We start from the raw sequence: 10,045 nt of genomic DNA on the forward strand, positions 1-10,045 counted from the left end.
TCTTTGCTGTGTATTCAGCCAGAGAGGGATTTTTCTTGACCTCGCGAGGCCTCAATAATCACCTGTATGTTGTGATCACGAGTTTGGCATTTGTCTCAAAATGAATTCCATTAGATACCCGACGTGTCTCCGAGCAACTAGCCGGCCTTTGGTTTTAATGCCGTCGGCCCTGGTGGGCTCTCAAAAGATTTCTCCTGTCACAGGACAAAGCCTCCCACAGTCGAGAAAATACCAGTGAGCTCCCACCATAAGCCGAGTCAATCCGGCACAGATGCACTTCCTTCGTACCTTGCAACTGAGCTGTGTGTTAGTATGTGATCCTCAATAAATGTTGTGCTCCGCCGAGGCGAATCCCCTCGAAATTAGAAAAAAAAAAGGCAGTTCTCTAATGATTTCCTCTGCAGTGGGGAAGTTCTGTCAGGCGCCCTCGAATTGAGCCTGACATTTACTTGAAATGTGTCAGCCCATCCTCTCAATTTTAAGTGCGAAATGCAAAAGTAAAAGGGAAAAAAGTATGATAATATATCCGAGGTGCTGACAAAAACTGCAATACTAACTAATCCATCACGATAGGGTGCAGAATTTCTCCTGAGGGACCTCCCGATCCCCACCATACCCACCCCTGTGTGCAGGAACCGTGGTAAAGATGATGCACACAAAATAATCCACCCACAGATGCCACTTTTGCTACATGATGTTAAAGTAAACAGGAATTTTACTCGTAAAACATCCATGATTTTCCAAGACAGAACACATAAATACAGTAGAACCTCTGCTTACAGATTTTATTCATTCTTTGACTACGTTTGAGAACCAAAATAATCACTCTCATGGAAATCAGTGTAAATCCCACTGGTCCATTCTCCACCCCCAAAAAACATACTGTACTGTTTAGTAACTTTTTTACGGGTTTATCTGTGGCAAAAAAATAGATGAAGGAATAAAAGATTATCTCAATTATTTCTGTGTTTCTGATGTTCTTTCTCTTCTTACCAGCGTTTCCTTCACTAAATCAGCAAAATGAAAGCCGTCTCACATGAGACGCTCGCTAACACTATCTCCAGCAACCATTGATCCAAACTAACATTAACTTTTCTACTTCTTCTAAAACCTGAGGCATTTGTTTTGCTGCAAGTCACCTCTTTAGCCACATCAGCTTCCTTTAGCTCATCTTTGTTCCTCAGGATTGTACAGATGGTTGACTTAGCCATATTGTAGTGCTTGGCAAGATCTGTAACATGAACACTGCGCTCGTGTTTAGCTATAATTTCTTGCTTTTCCTGCATTTCCTGTAATTTTTAACTCCTTTTTAACACCACCGTCACTAGCACTCTTAACTTTTTGGGGAGCCAGGATGAGGGCTCACATACTGAAAAAAAAAGCATCGAAACAGGAGAACACGAAGATGAACGATGTAAACAACACGGAGTACCACATACGGTAGCCACAACGCTACAACACGGCGACGTAGAAAGCCCATGAGTTAGTTTGTTTGTTGTGTTCTTCAAGGGAGGCTTGTTCGCAGGTCGATTCAAAATTTAAATTGAAACATTTGTTGGCCAATTTCTTTGTCATTAGGGGCGTTGGTTCACTACCTCACTAACTGTCGTCTATTTTTATCCTTGTTTGTGTCACTCATTTGCATCGTGTTCATTTTTGTCATTGTTATTGTCATGCTGTTTCTGTTCCTTATCCTTGTTGTTGTCATTTTGGTTGTCTATTCTCACCCTTGCTGTTTTTTTTTTTCATTCTGTCGTCTATTTTCATCCTGATTGTTGTTCATTTTGCTGTCTATTTCTTTGTGGATGTACTTTGCTCTTTTGTCTCTTTTATTTATATTTATACTCATGTTTATTCTAATTGATATTATAATAGTTGCATTGCTGTGACAAAAGAATTTCCACTATGGCGATCACTGAACAAGTACATCTTATCTTATTGTAAGCTGAGGTTCTACCGTAATATTTTGCCTATTTGAGGGGGCATTTTGAAGGGGAGAGTCAGGCCTTGGACGTGTAGGAGAAAGACTGAACACTGATATTTGCTGTGTCAGTGACGCTTCTTCCTCACTCATGGCCCTGTCTTGTCTCCACACCGCAGGAGGGCCCGGCGGCTGCTGTCCCGGTCTCAGCTGAGGCACGCTTGCCGGCAGCCGTGCGAGCAGATCACCCTGCGCAGGGTCTCCCAAGGCCCGCCGCAGGGGCTCGTCCTGGCCCCCCCACACCCGCACCCCAGCCTGAGGATGCGCGGCCCCATCGTCATCCATGACTGATCGAGCGCGGGGGAAGGGGGGCCTCTGAAACTTCACGCCCACCTGCGACACACTAACAAAAGTCTCACCTCTTTCCCCCCCCCATGTAAAAAAAAAAATTCAAACCCCTCTTTGCTTTTTAAGAATTTCTCCAGCTGTCTGACAATTTGACGGCAGACGGATACGATGAGCCGTGATGCAATACAAATATACACCTGACCTGTCCTTAATCCTCTGCGAACGTGTGCGTGCGTACGTGCGTGCGTGCGTGTGTGTGTGTGTGTATGGGTGTGTATACACTCGCTTGCCGACTCCCTAAAGCAATGCAGTAGTTCTGCAATCCTTCACAAGGAGTGAAGCGCCCCATTTTTATTGGGAGACACGTTGATCGGTTCACTTAGTCATTGAGCGGGCTCTAATTTGTGGTGCTAATAAAATAAAACCACTAATTCATAAACACACAAACTGTGGAGAACACACCTAAGTTACGGAAAAGGCAAATGACTGTGTGTGTGTGTGTTTGGTGTGCTGTGTGTGTGAGTGAGGGGGACCTGTTCTTTTTACGGACGGACATAACAGAACTTTGTGTGACTTTTGTGTTGATTGTGAATTGTGAAGTTTTATCAGTTTGTAAGAAGTCATTTTGGGGAATGTGGGTGGGTGCGGGGGGGCATGGGGTTGACTTATAAGAGAGGGGGTGAGGGTTTCCATAATGGGATGGATGGGGGGGGCTATCTTTCTTTTATAAATCATAGTAGTAACGTGTAAGTCCAAGAAAAATCTCTTTGGGGTAGGTGCTGGATACAAGAATTATTAAAAGAGGAGGCCCATTGAAACTCCCTTTACTTTTATTTGCAAGCTCATCCTCATGCACATATCTAATTGAGGGGAAAGGAAAAAAAAACAATATCCTTCTTTTAAAATGCAAGAGGAGGCAAGTGTCCGATGCTGACGTTAAAAAAAAAGAAGAAAATGCACTATACAAAGACTGAAATGGTGGCCTTCGGAGAGAGACGGCTGCTTTTGCGACTGAGGATTTTTCAAGCTCATCTTTAAATCAACGAGTGAATTTTAAAGACATTATTTTACCAAACCCTCCATAAGTCGAGCTGTAAAGTCTGTTATTCACGAAGTCTGCAGCTCTCCGATGGAGAGTAAAGAGAGCCACTAAAAGCCAACAGCTAAGCCTCCCTTATTCAGGCTATAACATTCTGTATATTTCATTCCAGCACTGTAAATTCTATTCATCCTATTTCTATGGCCAACGTGGGTCCTAAAGCACTTCCTCCGCAGCAGAAAAGGGCATGGATCTGTAAATTATTCCTCAATGCTGTGATATGCTGGCAACATTTTGAGGCAAAAATTAAAAAAAAAAAGCGTTACTCTGTCAGTTTACTAACATCATGGATTTCCCTTCAGCGCATCCACCGATCATTTCTAAAAATCCCAGTCCAGCATGACAAACATAGTCAAAGGGTGCTGCCTCAAAAGGTTGCCGGTTGACCCCGCTGGCTTTCAGGTGTGGTTACTCCCCCTAGTTTTCAATCTGGCATCGCCGCCGCATGTCTTTCGAGGCGAACGCCTCTGCTGACCGATTGGTCACACGATTTCTTCTTTCATTCAGAATGTTTATGTTAGTGTTTCCTGTATGTCATGTGTTGAATTATGAATATGCTGAGAATAATGATTAAAAAAAAACAAAAAAAAAACACCACACCAGACTATGGTGTCCAGTCTCAGTGAGTCATTGAGTGGTTTCTGAATCTGACAGCCTCTCATCTCTCCCAGCCTCCTCCTCCACCATCTCCCTTCTCTTTGTGTTACTCTTGAGGGGGAGTGTGATGGATGGGCCTGATGCATGCTGTGGCTTGTACGAGGACATCATGAAATACCCCCTCAAAACATGGCAATTCCAAACTGAGATGAGGAATGGATTGTTTTCAGAATATGAATTCTGTTTCTTGGGAGTCCACAGCCAGCCACTGGGTACTCAAACACTATGTATTTGAGGATGAAAGATCAAGTCAGCAAGGTCCTGGTTAGCAGGTTTAGCATACATGATGCCTTAAAATAAAGGTAGGTTGATTGTTTTTTTTTTTGTTCCAGCTGACAACCACCTCAGTCTCGTGACATATTTCATTCATCCCTAACTTCTCATGTGTTGCTCCTGCTTGATGTAGAGCACACTGATGGACATCGGAAGGGATATGTGTCCCACTCACTTGACACAATAATCTGTTCCTTCCTTTTTTTAGATTGCTCCAGACCCAGATACAGCAGGCACAGGACTGTAGTCCAACAACTGACTCACAGTGCTGAGCGCCTATTGCAGCTCTTACGCTATAAAAGTATGCAAATAATTTAGGCGCCACATCTGATTAAGTGGATCACGGGTATGTGGTTAGGTGCAGGAAAACATCAAGATTTAGTCATTTTTCTGAAAATGCAGTCCTATTCATGAACACAAGGGATGCCATTAAATCAGTATCCTCCAACTGTGGTCCAAGCGCTGCTACTTACAGTTCTAAAGTAACCTGCAACACACAAACATTCTTCAAGCTCCACTGTATCGACCAAAGTCAAATCATTTCTTGATGGAAACAGTTATATTTCCATTGTGTTTTTTGACTGAAGACCTTCAGTTACCAGTCACCATGTTCTTTTATCTAGAATAGCCCAAAAATCTGTCCGGCAGAAGCTATACCTGACAGATAGCGCTGTTAAAACCTCTGAAAATCGCTACATTGATCAACAAAGAGAAGGGATCCCACATGGCTCTTATTCTTGGGCCAACTTAATTCCAATTATATAGCATTTATCTCACTAGTAAACCTAATTATATTACATGATAGCACACCAAACAATAGTACTGCTTTACGTGTGAAAGTAAGCAACTAGTTGCTTGTCAAAGTGTAAACATAAAACAAATGACTTTTTTTCTGAAAATTGTTTTGTCTTAGTCCACTAAAACCTTTGAAAGTCCTATCCATGTCATTGGAGAGGAAAATCTCAATTACATATTTCTTTCAAAGTTATTTTTTTTCAGTCCTCCGTCTTTCCATCTATTCTGCATGTTATTATTATACAACCTTCGACAGTTGACAAAAGGGCTTCGAAGTGTAAAAAAAAAACAATAACAACAAAAAACAACCTCCAATTGTAACTGTCGTTGATTTGGATAGACTTACAAAAACAAACTTGATTCGAAAACCAGAACATTTATTTGGAATTTATCTTCCTTTTCTTTACGTGAGCACACACAAGCGGCGAATCGCAGCTTTGGGAGAGGTCCGTGAACGCACCACGCTCTTGATTTCAATCCGCCAGTGCGGGCCCGCATGACTGCCGGTGGCCTCACTTTCACCTCACGCTCGTCTATTGTTTTACTCAGTATCAACAAACATTCATGACGTTACCGGTTGTTTTACACTATCACCGATTTCGTACTTTATCCGTTTTCTCACGCCACTTCCGCCAGAGCTCCAGTGGCGCAATCGGTTAGCGCGCGGTACTTATATGTCAGTATTCAGCAGAGCAATGCCGAGGTTGTGAGTTCGAGCCTCACCTGGAGCACAGTTTTTAAGCCCTTCCTCCCTCGCGCGCCTCTCGAGTTTAACGAACCGCCAATGGGACATCGTTTCCTGCTTTACGTATCAACGACGTCATGCCGTAATTTCCTCCATCTCAACTAACGTGCGCCATCCGCCTTTTTTCTTTTGTGTCTGTAACGGCCCCTCTTCAACGCAATTTTTTCACCACTCCTATCAACTTTTCATTAACTTCAATTCGGTTTCGAGCGTTTTATTGTCCGTCTTACTGAAAATAAAAGCATGCCTCACCTCAAGAAGCTGAAACAAGGTTTCGGAAGTCGTCCAGCATAATGGAAGAAAATACAACGTATATTTTTCACGGTAATAAAATACGTGTACTATCCTGCCTCTTTCAGTTTACAACCCTATCGTAGCAACAACGAATACAGTTTTGGATAACTACCTGGTGTAAAAGTCTCCATGATATCATTAAAGTTTCGAAAACTTTGGTCTTTGCGGTATGTTGTGTAACAGCGACAGTCACTGGTCAACTGGTAGAACTATTCGTTTTTGTAGTAATCACCGTTGACCACTAGGGGGCGTCATACCAGCGTCCGGATGTTTCAATATTGTAACCGACTGGGTAAGTACTTTCCCCCAAGGCAAACAATTGATGATTGAATCTTGTACTACGTTTGAAGCTTTTCTTTACCACCTTCTATTTCGTTTTTAATCATTTTTGAACATGTTTTTGTGTCTAAATAATAGTCCTGAATATCAAAACTGTGTGACAAATTAACTTCTTAACTAAATAAATGACCTGAAACAATTACATTCACACAATAAGAAACAAAGCAAAAATAAAAGTTCTATTAATTGTTTTTTGGCTGCCTCTTTATGTAAAGCATTTTTTTACGTGTTCTGTAACGTGTTGGATACCAGGATATATTATTAGTTATATTAGTTTTGATTGGGAAAATGGGCACTACTTCTTTTTTAGAAAAACCTTTTCTGTTGGCAATCTAACAACAGCTGAGGTGTCTTTATACAGCAGCGTCAATGTGTCCGCTGTCTTAAAATGTAAGATGTAAACCTTTATCACAAACCTGTGTAACATAATTTTATTTTTCAGTTCACAGCTGTTTCATTCAGTATGCGTGTATCTGACTGATTTGACACTATAACTGTAACACTGCTATGAAAAAAAGAATTTCCCCTATGGGGATCAATAAAGTTTATCTTATCTGCCAGTTTGTGTGTGTGTGTGTGTGTGTGTGTGTGTGTGTGTGTGTGTGTGTGTGCGTGTGCGCACGCGCGTGCATGGTCCCGCGAATGTGTGTGCGTGTGTGTGTCTGTCAGTCTAAGCCCTGTAAAGCTGGGAATGAACAAGCAGAAGATTGCAGTAATGATGTGACCCAGATGTCCAGGGTGCAGGCTGAAAATGAGAGTGTAGATCAGGGTCTTGTACCTCCCATCCGACAGCCCCCTCCATGTCCTGATCACACAAACTTGGACACACACACACACACGGACACACACACACACGCACACACACACACACACACACATACACACACACACAACCCTCCAACTGGCCCTGGAGGCACAATCACAGGGTATTTAACAGCGGGGTATATATGCATATACTGTATGTGCGAGTGTTGTCAGCATCTGTGTTAGTGTGTGTGCTCATCCAATCCCTGTAAACACCAGGGATCAGATTTTGTGCCACTTGTTCTTGGCCCTCCAGATTAGATGCTGTTTTTTTTAATTTATTCTCTGAGGCCTCTGTAAGATGTTAAAGCTAAGCAGCATCACCCCGACTGCAGACCCTCCTCCTTCCCCCATCCACAAACCCCCCATTCTCTGAGGTGACCAGGTGGCTGAACAATTACACACCACCATGAACGTCGGCTCAGCAGGCCACTTTACGCAATGAGGAGTGTGGCAGTTGGAGCTGTGCACACTATCTATGTGTGTGTCAGGGATTGTGTTGTGTGCAGAAAGGGGGACAAAAGACAGAGAGTTTAATATTTGGGATAAGCTGTGATTGAACATCCTTAGATCAGAGCAGAATGATCAAATTCTGCCAGTGATAATCCCTCATCTTGGAAAATTAAATACCACTCTGCTTCTGTCTCTCCTCAGCTCTGCCACATACTGGCTGTGACATGCCCACAAACACATACACACACACACACACGCACGCTCACACACACACGCACACAGAAAACACACACACAAAGCTGAAACTGGGTCTTAATCTGACCTGTGTCTCATAACCCTGCTTGGTTCCTTCGGGAGTTGTTCTGATATCTGATGAGTTTTTCATTAATAAGACTCAAGTCTAATCCTGAGGGAGCAACACAAAATGACAACGGATAAGCCCTGCTTTCCTCATCCTGCCAGAACACACACACACACACACTCACACACACACACACACACACACACACACACAAACATGCATGCACAGGCAGACACAGACACACATCTCTGATTTACTGATACACTATCTAACTAAACATCCTTATACATGCATTTATACTCTTGTTTATGCCTTAATCTCACAATCCCAGTTTTATTCACTGCAGCCTACTTTTTATTTGCCTTGCATGTCGTTGTTAATCAAATGCCACCTCTGAATATTCTGGAAGCACAAAATGTAATAAAGTTGATCGCCGTCAAGTTCATGATCTTCAAGAGGTGGAGGCTCTGAAAAGAGTCCCAGAGGAGATGCCTTAGAAACTCAAAATATTAGTGATTAGTGATAGTCAAAAAGAGGATTTATGGTAATATTTTTCAAGAGTCAAAATATTTACTATGTGGTGTAATAGATTATATCAACCCAAATATCATGTATTACATAGTAAACAGCGGAAAATATAATAAGAGGTGAAATAGATGATATTGGACCTGGAGTAAATTTTGAATTGCAAAACAGTTTTAATTGACACATACCGTATTTTATGGCAGTTTAATAGAGAGATACCATTTAGCTTGCAAGAATATGAGTGATTTTAACACGTGTTAATTATTCAGTGAAGTATACACACAATGATCAAATTGCAAAAGGTAAAGCATCTGTATTTTGATCACAATTCATGTTACATGGACAGTGACAAAAAAACATGAAAAAAAAAATCTGACAAAATTGCACAAGTCAGCAATTTTTTTTAATTTACTCCTTGTTTTCAACAATCTAAAGATATATATATTTTTAATATTCAGCCTCTATACATAGTAAAAAAAGAAATAAATCAAAGAACAGTCACAGTAATAAAGTTAAAACTGTGCCTTTGCCCTTTATACCACATTCAAGGCCTTTAGTACAGGGTGATGTGACGGTTTCGGTGAAACTGAAACTGATCAGATGCATACCGAAACTGCAGTTCCTCTCTTGAAAGACAATAATGGGACAATATGCTATATGTTCAAATGTACCAGCTGATAATGGGATGCAAAGTTATATCATGTAGTTTTAGCCCTTGCTGACAAGCATTTAAGTACAGAAGATGGATACATCACTTCTGTTTAGTTGTCAGTTTGTCAAAAACTGCTCTTTTTTCCATTATCTGAAAAGAAAAATCATATTTTGACTGAAAATTAATTTTCAACATAGTAAAATTAGTTTTGACACTCTCAGGGTCTCAGCACCTCCACCTAGTTAAGTGAATGACAACACAATCTGTGAAAAAAAAAAAAAAAGTTCTGGACAAACAAAATGTGATCGCTCAGTACTTTTGTCTGACTTTTTCTACATAGCACATTCTATATGTGACATGACCAAGCTGGTGTCGGTGTCAACATTTGAAGTGTTGTAATATTCTCCTGACAAAGTATAGCTGCATTTTTTAACACCATGCCAGAAATGCTTAAAAGCATGACAGCACACATTTTTTGTGCGAAACACTCAAAACGGCCATGAGAGCACAGCATTTTATCCTGCTGTATCAGGAGTCACTCAGAGAGGTTAGAGTGATGTGCATTTGTCAGGAACTCATGTATTTTGGGGGAAATATGAAAACCCTATCTTATCTGCCACCAAGAAAAAAAACACCCATTAGCTAAACATTAAGAAAAAAATTAGCAAAGATCATGTTTAAAGTCAAAAAAGGCTTGAATGCAAAAGAAAAAAAAAGAAAAAAAAAACATATATTTGCCAATTTATATTCAATCAATATCTGTATCAGTGACAATCAACCTGAAAAATCTGGTCTAAGGTATAACTAAAACTAAGAGTAACATTATCATTACCCTATTA

At 41.1% G+C, this 10,045-nt stretch overlaps 1 protein-coding gene and 1 non-coding gene across 4 annotated transcripts in view; both read left to right on the plus strand.

Moving 5' to 3' along the window:
- The window catches only part of mta3 (metastasis associated 1 family, member 3), a 29,987-nt gene extending 26,050 nt beyond the window's left edge, over positions 1 to 3,937 (plus strand). The window contains exon 19 of one of the 3 annotated variants that reach the window (XM_086139630.1): positions 2,101 to 3,937. In XM_086139630.1, coding sequence (XP_085995756.1) covers positions 2,101 to 2,272 — 172 coding nt within the window. In that variant the 3' untranslated portion in view covers positions 2,273 to 3,937. Of the gene's footprint in view, positions 1 to 573; positions 608 to 2,100 lie in introns of those variants that run through there. The other 2 variants (XM_086139632.1, XM_086139631.1) reach the window with 2 other exon arrangements.
- Positions 3,938 to 5,730: 1,793 nt separating this feature from the next.
- On the plus strand, positions 5,731 to 5,824 carry trnai-uau (transfer RNA isoleucine (anticodon UAU)). Its single transcript has 2 exons — positions 5,731 to 5,768; positions 5,789 to 5,824. It is a non-coding gene; the product is annotated as a tRNA-Ile (tRNA).
- Positions 5,825 to 10,045: the final 4,221 nt, after the last annotated feature.

This window comes from Fistularia commersonii, chromosome 32, assembly GCF_037954325.1.
Source record: "Fistularia commersonii isolate RoL2024-O1a breed Wild chromosome 32, RoL_Fcom_v1.0, whole genome shotgun sequence".
NCBI lineage: Eukaryota > Metazoa > Chordata > Actinopteri > Syngnathiformes > Fistulariidae > Fistularia > Fistularia commersonii.